This window comes from Liolophura sinensis, chromosome 12, assembly GCF_032854445.1.
Source record: "Liolophura sinensis isolate JHLJ2023 chromosome 12, CUHK_Ljap_v2, whole genome shotgun sequence".
Lineage (NCBI taxonomy): Eukaryota > Metazoa > Mollusca > Polyplacophora > Chitonida > Chitonidae > Liolophura > Liolophura sinensis.
The window spans coordinates 16923259-16942128 of NC_088306.1; the positions used below are offsets into that span (position 1 = coordinate 16923259).

At 36.6% G+C, this 18870-nt stretch overlaps 1 protein-coding gene across 2 annotated transcripts; it reads right to left on the reverse strand.

The window, feature by feature from the left end:
* Positions 1-729: 729 nt before the first annotated feature.
* On the reverse strand, positions 730-12962 carry LOC135479228 (patatin-like phospholipase domain-containing protein 4). Of its 2 annotated transcripts, none has more exons than XM_064759028.1 (5): positions 12740-12962; positions 8528-8817; positions 7699-7929; positions 7185-7250; positions 730-2421 (listed from the first exon to the last, which is right to left on the reverse strand). In XM_064759028.1, the coding sequence occupies exons 2-5, from the start codon at positions 8798-8800 to the stop codon at positions 2041-2043; spliced, it is 951 nt and encodes a 316-aa protein (XP_064615098.1). In that variant the 5' UTR covers positions 8801-8817; positions 12740-12962; the 3' UTR covers positions 730-2040. The 2 variants fall into 2 exon arrangements, with proteins under 2 accessions (XP_064615098.1, XP_064615099.1); XM_064759029.1 differs by having other exon boundaries at positions 12598-12962.
* Positions 12963-18870: the final 5908 nt, after the last annotated feature.

Genomic DNA, 18870 nt, shown 5'->3' on the forward strand with positions numbered 1-18870 from the left:
GAATTAGGTAAAAAAAAATGCAGTGATCTTAACTGCAATACATTAAGAGGTCACTGGTCTAGAATTACTCAAAACGTGTTGTCATCTCATTTACCCTGGGACAAATCTTTCTGTTATATTAGTCCCAGATTTAACACAAAAATATTAAAACACTGCAAATACACAAAATGTACATGTGTGCAAATACATATTGACACTGGCTGATTTGTACAACACAAACAAAATGTGAGCAATAACATATTCATGTACATGTATAATGAGATTAGCTAGCCTGGCATGTACTGGTATACTGTTGAGGTACAACTTAACTGTACAAATACATACATGTAAATCAAAACTGATAAATCACAGAATGAAAAAAAGCAAAACTTTGGAAAATTATATACGCTGTGGCACCAAAACATCACAGATAAATTCCTGACACATTTACCAGTGTGCCACTCAATGTAATAAGCTTTGTACCACATCATCACACGTGTAACTAAATGTAAATTATAAGCATAACAAAACAACTGAAAATACATCCAATACACTGTATTAAAATGATTTCTGAGACAGGCCAAATGATTGAAAACTAAGTACAGTATGTTGTATATGTACTATACACTATGTATGTATTTATATAGACACGGTTTGTCCTCATGTTAACTCTGGCGATCACAGCTGCACTTAAAACATTCAAATTAGCGTGTGACAACATGAATACATGAGTACACTGATTTGTATACCTGATATACATGTATCCAATTCAGTATGGCTGCTTTACATGTACCTACAGGTATATCCAGAAATTCCAAAAATACAGATGCAAATGCATATGTTTCAAAAAACATAAATTATCTTTTAGAAAAAATAATTTTACATTTAAATTTTGAAGCTCAATTTCTGAAACAGTTTTCATGTTTCTTTAGCACTTTTTTGGAGGCCTAAACACGGGCAAACGTATGGGTCTCTGAAAGCAGAGCTACTGCAGTAACTAGGGTGGAACGATCATGTTTGTATCTGGTAATCAACCTTACTCTGTTGCATCTTTACCCTTATTTTGCAAAAAAATACTGCATTGTTGTGTATTATATTTATAAGGATGTCCACCAAAGATACTGTACATAAATTTCCAGAAAACATAAAGGGACACCTGGACTAACTTTCGGGTTAATGACTAAAATATTTTAAAAATATGGGGCCACCATATTAAAGGTTAATTAAGTGACCAATCAAATTGCCACTCCATTGTTTCCCTGACTACATCCCTCAGGAGTCTAGCCAAAAAGTCACTTGTGGATCTGACTTGTGATACTGCTAAACATGTACATAAAGCTGTGGATAGAACAGACAAGTCTACCTGCAAACATTCATGGATTCTACACATTGAGCAGGGGCCGGTTTCATGAAACATACTGAGTGTAAGGTTGTCCTTAGCTAAGTGCACTTCATATCTCTACAAACATATGTTGTCATGGTAGGGCAAACAGAACCATTCTATATTGTGTGACTCAAAAACGTTTACACCTATCTGGCACTGTGTGGTGGCCTTTCAGTTCACCACTAAGTAGTAAATGCACAGTGTCCTTCTTTGATAGCTTTGCTGTGTAAATGGCAATGCTTGACCCTACCCTCAGTAATGGTAACTAAACATGTCTTCCAGATATACATGTACATACAACCCTCACACAAGGGATCTCTGGTTGTACATGTACAGGTCGATCTATATCTTGTCAATGAGACAATACATGCTAGTAATTATTAAGCATATCTATAGTTTTTCAAACAGACCATAACCAAGTGTTGAGCTTTGAACTGAAATGTCCTAGAGCAAATTTTAATCATAGGGTATTCAGTTTACCGTTTTCTGCTAAAAAGTGCCTATTTAGACATGAAAAGAAACAACGTTGTTATCAAAACGACAGATGAAACACTGAAGCAAAGGCACTGATCCCATATCCCTGAAGAAGCCACATGTACACTGCACCCGTTTTTATCCGCAGATCTCACTTTCTGTTTCTATGCAGAATTTTGCAGCCAGATTATACGGCTGTACAATCACACTGTTGTTTCCCTCCACACAATCAACCTCCTATTCCTATTATGAGGTGATGGTTTCACTGGCAAGTCTGACATGACTGTTATTTTGCGTTCTGGCTCGAAAAAGTTCCTGGACTTGAGAAATGTTTCAGCGTCGTGATAGCCACGGTTGAAATATTTGGTCAGAGTGTCTTTGGAGGGAGGGAAGAAAGCGTGCAGGCCTCTGGCGATGTTTCTGCGGTTCAGCTGGAAATCTTGACTGTGTAGGTTGAAGAAGAGCCCCATACCTCGCTTGTCCTGAGGCGATATCTCCTGCCCTCCACTGAAGGGGGACACCCTCACCGTAAAGCCATCCTCGAACACTGGCAGGTTGTTTGTGAATCCACCGTCCATGTAACGCTGCAGAAACACAAGAGTAGAGAGCATTCTAAATGTCCAATTTTATTTCTTTTGTTCTCTTGAAACTAGTTCTTGCACAGTACATGTATATAAACACTTTTCCATCATTGAGATAAAAGCATGCCCATGGAATTATAAGTGGTACTTGTCGCATGAGGGTTGTTAGCCTTTGACATGTAAATCAGTTAAATTGTGCAAAAAAAGGTATATTTTTCTGGGAAAATAAAATTTGGTGCTGAAAACTATTTTTTTCCATCAGGGTATCATCCTACCTTTCAAACAAACCTCAAAACATCTTTGTGTAATCAATAGATCTTTACTCATTTGTGAAATTTTAGTTATTCACAAAAACGATGCTGGACGATGTAAGAAAATATATATTATCATGGGTTTCAATGAAAGAAGATTTAATTTTCTCCTGCAATAAAGTTTTCATGTATATGTATAGATACGAGTAACAATAATGTGGTGGAAAATCTGGGTGACCAATTTTCAACTTCACTTTGTTGTACTGGGTATTATAATAGTACATTATCTTTGATGAGAAAAATTTATACTGAAACACTTTTGAAACGCCTCAAAAACAACCAGTGGAACTGAAAATTCTTAATTATTAAAAGAAGTCAGGTTTATCAGTTAACAAACCACAAATGTTATGTTTGTCTCAATATTTTTTGTTTTACCTCGATTATGTCTTCAAAATTTCAACAGCTTCTTCTCTGCTTCTATTTTGTGCATTTCCAAAGTGTGTCAGTATCTGTATGGCTTTCTTTGACTTTTTTTTAATAAGTTAATAATAGGTCATGCTATTCGGAATTTGTTTGATCCACTGAATAAAATTTGAATAAGGAATAACCAAAGTCACTGGAGTTGGAGTATGGCAACATGAATTTTGACAAATCACAAATCGTTCGACATTGATCAAGTTATCATCAGGAGAAATTTGATGTATTTGGAGGTATATGTACCGGAAACTGTATAGTAAACAGCCAACAACAAAAAAAAAAGATACCTTGGGATGGGATTATGGTACAATAAATATTATCATTTACTTTGCTTCTCTGTTCAACAGGTGCCATCTGGTATACACATGAAGTATCTTCCTCATTACACACATGCAACGGACGCCCACAAAAACACTTTCAACCTCCCTATCATGAAGATAGCAAACATAAAATTTTGGCCCCTGATGAACAACAATCTATGAGATACTACGCAGACGTTCAACTCTGAGCAGATAGCAATCAGAAACTACAGCAGCAGCGATGGACGTGACGTCTGGCTCTATGGGTCCAGACGTACTAACGACTCAGTCAGCAGATGGTCGGATTCTTCCCTGAAGTACTCCATCTAGACTCCATTATAAAATCTATTTCAGGCTGAGTGTGTGCTGGATCTTAGCAGATGGCTTCTATTTTTAGAACAGGTATGGATTAGGCAAACATATGAATTCATCATTACTCCAGATTTCAAAAGAAGAGAAAAAAGGCTAGTGTAAGCTAGCGTACAGTCAAACATTTAAATCTAGATTATATTTGAACAGTATAATACATGTAAACTGTACGTCTATCATGCCTTGTTTTCACATTTTATAACCCTGCACTGTTTGCATGTGGCACGCTGTTTAATGTCAGTCACACTGGTTTTTCTAGGGCTCACAAAACAGATATTTTACATGTATATGTACATCTGATACAACCAATGAAGCATGAAACCATATGTAAACATGTGAGAATGTGGAACATAACCCCCACCAAGCATTCTCAAAATTTCCAATATTGTTTTAGTACTAATCAAAGATCTGCACGACATTTAGCTGTTACACAACAGCTCTAATAGTAAATTTCCTCATTAACAATTGCCATTTATCAGCTAAAGTCAGCCTCATAAAGTAAAAACAATAAGAACAAGTTTTAAAGAATGTTAAACAGCTACTTTGGTGTCAAAACATCTGTGTTTTAAAAGCAAGGTGAATTGACAGAGACTGGGATAGTCTGAATTGCTTCCTAAATTGTGAAAGTATAGCAGTGAATTAAAACCAACATTGTACGTTTCGTCAAAGTATACGGAAACAAAATATTTTTGTCCCTTCCACTTGGCCTGGTGTGATGTCACCCACGAACACATGACATCATCAATCACTGACGTATATCCACAAAAGACGCTGCCCTTTCAAACGCTCCTGACGTCATCCCAGCATAAATGCCTAACTCAACATCACATCTTCTTGATTCGACGTCAAACAGGGAATATTATCACATCACATCAGGAAAATTATATGGACACAGCTGAAGATTTTGTTTTTCAAGGAATCTTCATTTATATGGCTTAAATAGTGTTATTCATCAAAATCCTATTGAAACATAGTGTTAGGCTAACTCCTTAGGATTTCTTTCATATCATTCCAATATTTTTACGCAGTTTGTATTCTGATCAGAGTGGCACTTTAATATTGTCCCTGGAGAATAAATATTTTGGATTTTTCATATTCACATTAGCTTTGCTTGCCCAGCTTTATCCTACCCTGGTAAACACTTAGGAATAGAAATCAATATTTCTATGTACATACATGTATTTTAGATTAACACAGAGCCAGATGGTCTTGTCAAGGTCTCGCTGCCATACCGTAAACAGGCAAAAGTGTCGTCATTTTTATACTACACTTCAGACATCTTGAACACAAGTGTGTAACAGACAAGTTTTAGTTGCGATTAAAAGATCCTTTTCTTCTCATTTACGACACAAGAACCCCAGAAAGAAAGATTTAAGTGAAGATAAATTATTTTTCTTTTATTGAATGTAATTTTATTGTAATGAATCTGTTCAATTTTCATAAAGAGAAAAATGTCTTTATACTTCAAATACAACCAATGTCATTAACATTACATTTTTTACAAGGAGGTCGTTTTCTCATGTACAGTACTGCCCAATCCTAACGATATACATGTACATGTAGCTTTTGCCCACACGCTAGCTGCAAACATGACACTATGTATCTTCAATTTGCTCACCTAGTAAGGCAGGCCTGGTGAGGATAAAAGTATTTGTGAATGTTTTATCATTTGCCTAACTCTCACTAATTCAAGCCAGTAAAAAGGTGAGCTAGCCAAGTGCCTGACTTTCGAGTTTCGCTTTCCCGTCTCTGGACAAAGTTAATTAGTGTCAGTGTGAATGTAAAATCGTAACCACAGTCCAGGACAACCAATGACGTAAATTCTCATCAACTGCTGTACTAATATTACAAATCAGCCGCTCATGGTGCCTAATTATCATGTATAATTTTTGTTATAATGATCCACTGTATTTAGCGGATAATTTCGGAAACAAAACTCGATTTGCTTATTATTAGGACTGTGCAAATTAGTAAACATGCCAGGCTATACCGTTTGTGAATGTTCTTTTAAAAATTTGGTGACAAACAACATGGCATTTGTTGTAAGTTAGATGAGATTATGTATGTCGTAAAACCCTACTCGGATAATGGTCAGATCCTATGCCCATCATACGCGAATTCTACGCGGATGGTACGCCCATTCTGGCTGTTTGATCAGCGTATGATGTGAACATCTTCCTGTGATATTACGCTCTTACTACATGGATGTTGCAACAAACATGCGTGTCAGATATATCGTTAAAATCGAGCCATATTGTACTGTGTAAATGTCCGCCTTATAGTTCTAATAATTGAAAGAAGTCCTGAAAATCCATGATGAATCTTCATTCTATCCTTAGACAGGTTACTTTATCAGAGTGTCAGTGGTCCTTTCTACATGTAAATATCCTCCTACACACTTTAACATGCACCAGCTGTTATGGTCACATCCATGCTAGTGTTTTCAGCGACAGGATTTAGTTTATATGTCAAGGAATGATATACCTATGCTACAGGGGCCGATATTTGGCCCCATTCCCAGTGGTGTGTTTTCGAATCTGCAACTACAAATGTCCCAATTCAAAACTGCTTTTCCAAAATATACACTTTTCAGATATGAACACCTCTCTTTTATTGTTTAAACAGAGGTGGTAAGATACAATACTAGAACGAAGGCATCACTCTAATATGATATTTATTAACTTAAATACCCAAGCACGAGTTTTTAATCAAGGTATGTAACCTACATGTAGGTTTATAACAAGTACCAGTCACTGTGACGATAAACAGGACTTGAAAGTCACATCTCCCTGGTATGCTTTTTTCCCGAAATATGCAATTTTGCATTAAAGTTTGGAGTCCACAGGCCCTTTCTCAAAATCTTTGGATTATGCCATTCATGTTCATACTCATAAACAGTTTACAGATCAGAATTAAATCTATTTTTCAATTATTAGATTACAAATGTTACATTATATACATGTAGGTGTGCGAAAAGAGTGAAACGAGGTAGACTAGCGTACAATCAAAGGTTGCGTAGTGTACAATCAAAGGCTGCATAGCATACAATCAAAGGTTGCGTAGCATACAATCAAAGACTGCGTAATGAGCAATCAAAGGTTGCGTAGCGTACAATCAAAGACTGCATAATGAGCAATCAAAGACTGCGTAGTGTACAATCAAAGGTTGCGTAATGTACAATCAAAGGCTGTGTAGTGTACAATCAAAGGCTGTGAATGTACAATCAAAGGCTGTGTAGTGTACAATCAAAGGCTGTGTAGTGTACAATCAAAGGCTGTGAATGTACAATCATAGGCTGTGTAGTGTACAATCAAAGGCTGGAGTTGGAGTATGGCAGTGAAACGTACAAAGACACAAAACTTATGCTTACCCGTCCTCGTATCTTGGGAGGCCTGACGCCGGCATAGAGGGGAATGTAGCTACTGGCCAGAAGACACTGTAGACAAGACAAAGGCAAAGGAAAATGATTACTGACCTTTCTAATATGTTCAATCTTGTGCTTCAAAACAAAGGATGAGGGGAGTATCAGGTTATTCTCACATATTGAGGATTTAAGATTGCTTCAGTGAAGATGTCAAGCATAGCCTTCTTGCAGGCTAGCCCCACTGCTGAGAATGCTGCTTCACTGAAATATCTTTCCAAAGACATGACACTCCACACTCTCACATTTGCTTTATAACAGTTTTATTCTCTGAATTTTATTAGTTATGAAATGAAAACTTAAGAAGTAAGTATCTTTCTCATGGTACAAAATAAAGAGAAATTTCTGAATCTCCAGTAAAGAAAAGTAGAGGAAGTTTCTGTACGACATATAACCAAACCTGTCTAACATTAAACAAAAACAGCAAAGTATCAACTTCCTGCGACTAATAGAAACCACTGACCTTTATTAACTCTTCTCTGTTGTTGTATTCTGAAAAGATTTCATTTTTTCTTGTTTTTACATTGGTCAGTGAGATGTAAAGTTTTCCAGAGGCACGTATATGGGCATCCTCAGGCATAGATCTCTCCAGGAACTTTTTTAACGGCTTCATCAGATTATAGCCCGGAGTTAAGGCCCCTACAGGTTTGGACCGCAATTCTGCTGCAAGGTCATATGTGAACTTTATACAATCCTGTAAGGGGAAAAAGAGTGAAATTTGTAGTATACAAATCTGGTACAAATTCCATCATGCAAAAGGAAAAACAAGAACAATATAAAAGACGATGACAAAGAGAGTAAAACAAGAGCAGCCACCAAAGTATGATAGACTGTAAATGGTTGCATGTAATCAGTAAAAAGTAGCCTCCTGTAAATTTACCTCAGTTAGGCTTTAATTCTAACTGTTCATGTAAAGCTATTTTAACTTACATGATACATATACATGTATTTCAAGATCATATATCCAGAAAATATTTCAATACCAAACAAACATCAACTTGAATGCTTAAATAAGTTACATACATGCACATGCAGTTTACATGCAGTCGTTTCTAATGACTAACTCATGATTATAAAAGTTCTACAAAAGTTTACTCTTTGCACATTATTTTGGGATTTTATCTTGTACTCTTTATATATATTTTTTTCCCATTTGTTAAATTCTCTTTGCTTACAATTTCCGTTTTTTTTCCTCAATATCCAATTCCCCAAAACACATGATGTTTCAGAGGAGAAAGCTTACATGTAAGTGGGTTTATTGTCACAACATTAATTCTCTCATTTTCACCCACCTTTAACTTGTCCTGGTCTGTGACTATCGCAGAGGCCACCAGGGAGCCAGCCGAGGCACCGACCACCTTGTCCACCCCTCTCAGGAACCCCTGGCCGTGTCGCACCAGGCATGATGCTGCCCCTAGGTGATACATGCCCAGGAATCCACACCCGCACATCGACAGGTGGAACACCTGCTGCATGTCGCTGTATGCTGATGAATACCTCCTAGGATGATCTCTATCTATACTCAAAGCTGATTGGTCACTGGTGGACACAGCATCTTCAGGCATTGCCGAACTTCCTTATCCTGTATGCAAAGGGACATGTTCACGTTTATTTATTAATGGGGAACTCATAAAACTCAAGACGGTCCAAAGCTATAAACTCATTTGTTCTTTCCTCTATTACATCACAATTATGGGTGTATCTGTGCTCATAAAACATCTATGAAGTACACATGTACTCTAACATCACAGAAGAAAACGATGTGTTCTACTGCCATTTGGACCTTTTGTGTAGCTCGTCCTTAACTCTTCCATTGGTGTTTGACGGTGTAATCTAGAATATTTCTTTTCACTTTAATATGATGGCAGTCAGTGACTGAAATAATGTGTAGTGCACATATTAGACATATTAAACTTGACACAAGTGGTTATCCAGAAAATAGTCCACTACACAAATATCAAAGTTATATTAAAATTACGACAATAATTCTCAACAATTCTGGCCTTGCTTGCATTACTTTGAGGCAGAGCTGCTCACCTTTCAATGTATAAAATAAACAGTTCCACTTACATCAAAATACAAAGAACAGAAAAATGTCTTTCATATACATTTATTTGACTGACTTAGTAAGTTTGCTTAAATCAACAACCTTCCTCTGCAGCCGTACACGGGAAGGTCTTCCAGCAACCTGCGGATGGTCTTGGGTTTCCTCCCACCATTATGCTGGCCGCCGTTATATGTAATCGAAATATTCTTCAGTACAGTATAAAACACCAATCAAATAAATAAATACAGAAATAAATGAACAACTACTGTACTTTGTGCCACCTTCCACATTAATGTTTACAGGCAAGACTAATCATACATCCAGGATTGGAGAAGCAGAAGACAAAAAATACATCCAGGCACATGAGAAGCAAAAGATAAAAAATACTAAAAATAACCATTACTAACAATATGACTCAAATACTACTGTAGCTCTTTTCTCCTTTTCTCATGCTTGCAACAAGTTTTTTTATTTAATCATATTCTTAGGGCATTATTCTGTGCAGACTGATAAAATGACTTTCTCTGTGAAGAGCTGACATTGGCCAATCCAACCAATATAGTTTTGTCTTCAAGATCACCTTAAAAATGTGCACAAATTGCACTTAACGTTGCTTGTTCATGATCCCTCAAGAGCAACATGGTTATACGTCAGAGAATGTATATATAGAGAAAAGCACACCAACAACCTTAGTTCCTGATTCGATCTTTGTGCCAATCCTACACTGCCAAGGTGATGATGTAAATCAATAGATCTTTCAGACAGCATATAAAATTGTATAATAAGCACCTGTGAAACACATGTCTGTGTGTGTGCTCCATCACACAGTATCAGAATCAGACACATTGTTGGGTGCAGGCAAAACAATATCAAGGTGGTCACACATGGTGGTGGGTTTGGTGGTGGTGATCGGGTGGGTGGGGATTTTGTAGCAAAGCGGACACCAGATCCCCCAACCCACAACCCTCACTATTGAACACTTCCCATAAGACTCTATGAATTTATATACAGTATGTACATAAAGACATATCCTCTTGGACAGTACAGCCTACAGTCTATTCCTATGTGTAGTGCTGAACAACAGAATGGATTACAACATAACCTGTTTCATCTACACAATCTGCATACTGATCATTCAATCCTACTAGACAGATAACATTAATTATTGTGACATCACAGTGTGAGAATAGGTTGACCACACCAGAGCAGGATACACATGCAAACAAACACTTCCTTTTTTCCTCAGTACAATTTACGTGGACACCGGTTTCATAAAATAACCTAAATGACCATAAATTTCATCCATGACTAACTTCCCCATTTTTCCTGATTCTGAGAGTCCTATAGACTTAAGAAAAGTGTTTTGCTTGGAATATGGGATGATATTCTACTGGGAAATTGTAAGTTTCAGCACCAAAAATAAAATATTTGTGACATTTATTTGCCTCTAGAAATGCAATTTGTGGGCGAAATTTTAGGTAATTTAGGGTTGTTCAAGTATCAAAAAAACAAAAAATTCTCAAAATTGAGTTTATGATTGAATGTTTTATTTTTGAGATACATTTTATCCATATCTTCCTCAATGATCAGAAATATTCAAACTTGATGCCATCAATGAATATACTGGGAAGGCAGGACAAGCATAGCGCCCTCAATACCGGCTCTCACCACCAGTAAAGTCATAACAACACCAATAATGACAGCTACAGTACCTCTATTGGCGCCACCACGGTAGCCTACTTAATTTTCGGATGCTAGGTCACATCATGGACTCCATATTAAGATATAAATGCCAAGCAGATCTTGTATCCTTTAAGGCATGAAATAGATGGCCTCACTGAAATGCCTTTAATGGTCAAGATGATACTTTAAGAAAAGCTGTACTTGAGTAGGGTGGAATATTCACCTGTACATCAGGTGTGGCAAAAATCAATAACATGTTCACAGAAACTGCACCATATGATACATTTAGATGTGGCGCATCAATACATGTACATACGTATAAAATGTCTTAAAAGAACAAAATGGCTTTTGCTTGAACAGATACAGGCTTCTCGAGTTGGTGCATGAATGAAAATCAGGGCCTGATACAGACAATTCATTTCATTTATTTAATTGATTGCTGTTGAACGCCATACTCAGGAATTTATCCCTTATACCATGGCCTTCACTTATGACTTTTATGGGCTGAGGAAACTGGAGTGCCTGGGGTAAACCATCTATCTTTGGCTAGTTACTACAGAACTTTCCCACATGTGGCGTACAGATGGAAGATAAGTTAATGTGGTCTTAAAGGAGCATTGCTGATTGCTTCTTGTCTCCATGGCCCACACCAAACTAGACATACATGGGAATGAGAACCATGTCCTCATAACTTTGTGTTCACAACAAAATTTGTGAATGGAGATCAAATTCACATTATCATACTTTATTATTTCCTTATCACGCTTTTAAATGTTAATTACCCTTGTTAAACAGAGAAGTGATAACGGTTGGGGAAAGCCTTGTGGGAACTATACACAATGTTGGACATGTCCTGTTTAGTGGACAGTGGGGAATTTGGCATATGAGATGAAAGTCAAATTAAAAACACTTCCCCGCCTCAATTCATTCCTCCTATCTCCTTTTGTCTAACTTCAATGTGCCTACAGTCACACTGTTAAAGTTTACACACTCCATTGATTTTAGATGCTAAAGGCTTGATTTTTGGCAAAAAAAAAAATATTTCTTAATAAAATCAACTTTCCACTATTTACCAAGAATGGCCGTAATTACTCCATGAGAGTACAAAGGAGACTCATGCCTGTACTATTAAGGCTTAAAATGATTCTAAAGTTTGAAAAAGCTACACTGCGACCACCTTCATAAATTTTATTATTGGTAATTTAATTACTGACTTTGAACGATAAGACATGCAACAGATGAGGTTGATATTTTGTTAAAGGAAATGCGACGATTGATTTTTTGCCAAAAATCTTCGGCATAGCCTGGGATAGAATACATGCACATACATTGTATGTATAAATTGTAAAATATCACCAAGGAAATGTCTGATGAAAAAAATAATACTGTGCAAATACACTAGGCCCCTATTTTTAATTACAAAAGCTTAACTGTTTGATGATTCACATGTTGTAATGTGTTGTATACTATTTGAAATATTTTTCTACATTAAAAGACCAGCTGTTCTAATAGCGTAGCCTTCAAAAAAAAAAAAAGAGAGAAAAACACATGACCAAGGTTTGATCAAGGCCAAGGAAAAGCAAAGACATGGCCTCGTTTGTATAGTAACGTTCCAGTCCAGTATTTACTTACGTGTAGTGATGTCAACAGACTGTCTGATTAAGACGAGTCCAACAAACCCAACAGCCTTTTTGCACATAAATAAACAGTTAACGCACGTACAGTTGGTTGTACACTATTCCCAGGAACTGTAGCGCTTAGCGTGACAACGTACCTCCTCACACAAGCGCGAGACTTCTGCTGTGCAACTTTAACAACCCTACAGCCTGAAACAAACTAATGTCTCAATATAGAAACTGTGCTTGCCCCGTCTATTGTCACCGGAATTGCTGACCTTCCCCGTTATGATGTGAACAAGAATAAGGATCCATTTCTTCCTACACAAAACCTGCTACCGCTCCTCATGTAACTTACTCGGCTGAATTTCACTGTCAGATATGAAGTACCGAAGGTTGCAGACGACTTCCGGTTTTGACCGAGATGTCACGACGCGGCCCTAGAGTAGGGGTTGCGCAAGACGACGATTTAACCCACATGTCACAACTGGGGCTCATGAGCGGTAACTTTATATTAATCACCTTTCAAAAATGTCTACCTATAATATTTTCATGACATCCAGGTGAAACGAAACGGATGAATACATTAAATAATGAACGAATTAATAAAAGAACCACAGCAATAAGAACAATTTTTCATTTAGTGTCCAACGGTGTGGGTGTAATCTGGGATATAGTATGGATACTACAGCCCAGTTGTAATCAAGAATTTTTCTCTCCTCTTTAAAGGCTATGGTTATTATCAGTAATAACAGAATTAAATATGTCTGTAAAGATATCCAGATTATGGATCAGATAGGGATATAACCTTTTCATGGATTCTTCATTCTTACTTGCATGTTTGTCATTATACCGGTATATGACAAATTAATAAGGTATATATCGAAGTATTTTTAAAATTGTTTTAATTTTTTCATAAAATCGTTTATAACGGAAATGAAAGCAACGTGTTCTCAAAGATGAGCTTGGATAGGAATTTGTGTGAAGAGTTTCACCGGGGAAAATTGATGTGTGACGCGCAGTACATTGGAGTTAATATATACACCATCTTGGCGAGTTCAGATTAAATGTCAAATGAGACAACTAACCCCATTCAGTTACATCTTATCCACACTAAAATAAAGTAACCCTACAGTATTAGGTAAGTGACGTGATGTGAACCTTTAAATCTAACATGTTAATAGTTAACATGTACACAGAGCTATACGGTAAATCTTCAACCTTTTCAAGCACTAAGACGTTGTTTTCAGTAGATTTTATGCATATATACAATTTATTATTAAAATGACCCTAAAATTATTAATGTCATTATAAATAAGCTTCATAGATCTGTGCAAATTATTTCTCTACACCTTTTTTTTTTCGGAATGTTTGCAGACGCAGTTGAAAAGGCGGAAGAGTTAGGGTACCGATGAATAACATTTTCAATACCGTACTGTTTGTGTGCGTGTGTGTGATGTCACCAGCCGATGCGATATTCGTCTTTCATCGTCGCTTACAAGTTGTACCTGAATTGATTTCCTTTCTTCATTTATTACAGTGTATTTTATTTATTTTATTTTATGCGTGTGATGTGGTGGAGATGGTGTATGACCTCTTCTGTCTGTACAAGCCTTTACACAATGGCTGTATGAGTACATAGATTTATAGGTCTGTGGTCACGAGTGTATGTCGGATCCAAATCATACGGGTCGATCATTTGTCACATCCTGGGTGTTATATGCTTTCTTTGTTACAGGAATATTCTTTTTAGTTCTAGCTTACCACAATTCAACCTCCAGCTACATTCAAGATTCGTTCATATATATGGTTACCGGTGGTTTGCATATAGATGGTTTGCTATGGCAGCCATCTTTGAGGTAAGTTTCTGAAATGCCCACTGGGTGTCTATGATAGATATGTCATAAGCTAGGCAGAGACCCTCGGCTGGTAAGGGCATACAGTGGGCAATATACACAAACTTACCTCAGAGATGGCTACCAATGCAAGCCATCTCTCTCTCTCTCTCTCTATATATATATATATATATATATTTGTTGTGTGCGGTGTGGTAAGTTTCTCTTGGCGTAAACACATCAGAATAATGATGACGTCTTGAGCCACGATGAACGTTCAGGTCAATAATCACAAGACCACTTTCCAAAACAAGGTTCACCATAAATCACCAAGGAACTAATGTATGTAAGAAATTAAGACTTGAGGATGTAAAGAGCAAAAGTCCACAGTTATCGATCATGCCAAAAACACGCAAGGAATGTTCTATTGGGAAGGAGGGATATTTTTTAGCCCTGTGGGGTGGCAATAGTGTGAAGCAAGATAAGGAGCAATTCTTACGTGAAGAATGGATTGTAGCGTAACTTCTACATCGTTACAATGTATCAGTTTCTATTGTAATGTGGTACTGTCATTGTACATTAATAAAATGTCATGTTTCTACTGATTTGACAGGTTCCCATTGAATCAGTATTGATATCATTAACCATCATAGTGTGTGCATGTGTACGTTAAAGCTCATGCTTAAAGCGGTGGCTGGCTGCAACTTGTCAGGCCCTTTATGACAATGCGGTCGGGTGATCGAATCCAGCTGTTGCGGTTTCCAGCGTTAGCATGATTAATCAGGTACAGCTTCCTGCCGGTGGTCAATGGTTTACTCCTAGCGATACGGTTTTCTCCACCTACCCATAAATCTGACCACCGTCATTTATATTACTTCCACAGTGTTCAATAATATTAAACAATATGAAAGGGTTTAACCCTAACCAAATACATGTACACAAATATTTCGATGGTGACGATTTTTTCTCTACACAAGGCATGCAGTTCCCTTACCACCAGGTTAAGTGGAATTATGTAGAGACAAAAATAAAGGAACACGGATTGTGGACACTCATATTTAGGCCTAGGCATAGAAGAATTGTACTTTACAATTCAAGAAATTTAGAGTGAAAGCATAAGATGGAACATTCTGAATAGGTGTATTCACATAAGTCAAAATTGATATAGAGACTTCAACGACTATTTTTGGACCATGAAAGTTAAAATTAGGAACACCTAAAAAGTGTTCTGTTGAGACAAATCTTTCACAAGTTCAACTTTTGGCACAATAAGCAAAACAAACAAAAATCATATCAAAAATATTAAATTTTGACTCAAAAGTAAAAAATCACTTCGTGAATGGTGGGCTAAGTCAATATGTTAAATGGCGCAATACAGCACAACAACACATGTACGTGCTGTACCTCAGTTGTAAGTTTTTAAAGTTTTCATTGACTGTTAACTAGAGAAGTTCACAATTTAACAGACCAAATAAATAAACAATAAACACTTAAATAAATAAATAAATCCCTGCCTGGGGCTAATTTCATGAATCTCACTTAGCTAAGTAAGCCCTTAACTACCATGACAACATATGCTGTAGAGATATAAGGTGCACTTAGCGAAGGGCAATTTAACACTAAGTATGATTCATGAAACTGGTCCCTGGTCTTGTGCTATACATCAGATTGAACAAGGTCAACAAACCAAAAAGACACAAATGCGAAATTTTTAAATATTAACATTTATTTGTTATATAATATCAATACAGAGTTTATGTGAGGAAAACGAATCACAAAAACAGCACTGGACAATTCAAAATACGTGTGGTATGGGACAATAGTACTTGCCAATGACTATGAACAAGGGCTGTAAGAGTTGCAGTATCGTCAACCGAATTCTGATTTAACATTTCCATACGACATCATCTTTATCCACTCACTTTATATACATCCATATGTTTTAGCTTTCTATAGAATCACAAATGGCCAAATCTCCACGATTTCTAAACACCTTTTTTTGCACTTTGTATAGAAAAAAAAAAAAAACATGCAAATATTGTATGCATGTACCTTATTATTGCTCAAAAAATAAGTTTAAAACTGAATTTCACACTTTGGTTTCAAATTAAAAGCACTAGAATTCAAGTATACAAAAGTTTATATGGTTTTATTATAACCACTGTGCGATTTGTAATGCCATTTGCTTGTCTGATATTTAGCCATATCTTACAAATATAATCATTCATGAATTTGCATAGAGCTAACCAGCAAACTGACAAAGAACAACATGTCATCCAGCTAGCCATTTTAACAACTCAGTTATAACCGGATGTAGTTAGATCTTAGAATGAAGAGATGTTAGGTATACTGTAAATCTTCAACCTTTTCAACCACTAATGCATTTATTTTAGCGAGATTTACACATACTTAATTAAGAAAAAAAAAGTGATTAGTTTGTGTCATTAAAGAGGGCACTCTTCATAAAACTGTGCAAATTATTTCTCTCTACACCCCACAGTTCTTCAGAATCTTTCAAAATATTGGTTGCAGAAGCAATTGAAAAGGTTGAGGAATTTAGGATCACAACTGGAATAACCAGCAGCCTGGAGTTAACTTGAGAGTTCAGGTATTATATGAATAACATTTACAACTTATGGTCACAAAAATGACATACATGTAAAATAAATCGAGACATACGTTATAAAACAAACTCTTACTTCTATTAAGGAAGTATCACAAAACAGACCTATATGTCAATAGGATCAAGAGGAAATTCCATGTTTAGATTGTCCATCTCTCCTGGCTATACATCCTCCTCCGGCAACATACTGATATAGAGTTCAAAAAGGACGTTTCCAATTTTCTTGACCTTTTCCGACAGTGGCTGTCTTGAGTAATCGAAAGGAAAAAACCTGAAATCAATCGACCATGAGCTGTCCACATTTTCTAGGAAGCATTTCAACTACAGTTCTTAAGAAATTCTAGCTACACAGAAATATGGCATACGAGTTCAGCAATCCTCATAATGGGTGAGGCGCGGGCCTCAGTATAAGGATTACCAACTCCACATACCGTTTTCAAGTCTCCTTGACACAGAATAACAGCATTAACAAATTTATCCTGCAGAAGAACCATCAATGTGGACTTTTAAAAAAACCAGCCAATATACTTAGGAAGATAAATGTTCTGAACTCATTTAGACCTAAAACTCCATTCCAGGATAATAATCCATACAACAAAAAGCTTAGGTAAATCAGCAAGTGTTCCCAAAACATGCTTCCTAATAGATTCCTTTCTGCACAATTCCATCAATCATTTCAACAATATGCTATTTGCTTTAAAAACCGGTCCAACTTTCCGATATATTTACAGGGTTACAAAATAGCATACAAAGCTGAAAGAATAAACATTGTTTTATGTACACTAATACAGACATTCTTAACTTGTAATGGAATGAGACAAAATGGTGGTACAAAATATTGTCTACGAACTTTACACTACATGATACATGTACATGTAGGCTAGATTATGTGTTCACATTAGGTACACTGCCTTGCTAGGAGTCTTCATTATTCACTAACTTATTTCAATGTTACTTATTTCAATGGAGTTTAATTCAAGAATTTCTCCCTTATACCACGGCGCCCAATTTCATAGGTGGAGAAAACTAATGGCCTGATTAAATCACCAGACTTTTGATAAGTTACTGACCAACTTTTACAAGTATGACATACATTTAACGGTGCAATAAGTTTCTTGTCACCAATGCCTCTAGTACAGTAGAAGCAGAAGAATCTTCAAAATTCCCAATCCATGCCCAGGATTGAACCACTCCTCTGGGGACCTAGCGATCACTTCAATATCCTGCACACTGGATTCAGGTTAAACTTTCTACCAAGAGAGCTCTAACCTTGCGAGAGTAGTTAAAGAGTAGTCAAGTATCAATATGGATTTCAAACGGTACCATCGTCAACACGTTGCACATCATGTAAACCTGGTTTTGACATGCTCAATGCCGTCACGTATTGACTATCCTATACAATTTCTTTACTCAATGACGTCAGGTAGACTCCTCCAAGAGCGCCTTTCTAGATCACAGAGGGAAGAAATAACATTTCTTGTGGAATGCAGAGATAATATCTGCAGAAAATAATACAAAACAGAACAAAAGTGACACATTGATGTAACAACAAAACCACCATACAATTATGGAAATTCATCCTTTGACAAATGAACACCAATTTGAGTGTGCTGTACATTTTATCATGCATATACATGAACCTTCAGTTCAACCCATGATGCAAAAAGTAAATCGCCAATAGGCATAATGACAAAGAGTTATCTCCCTCATCAAACATGTAGCTTCAAGAACTGAGTAAACTACATGTACTTAAGAGCATATTTAAGAGGGTGTTGTGTCATATGACCTGCACTGACACAGAACACCTGTTCAGTTTATGTACAAAGAGATA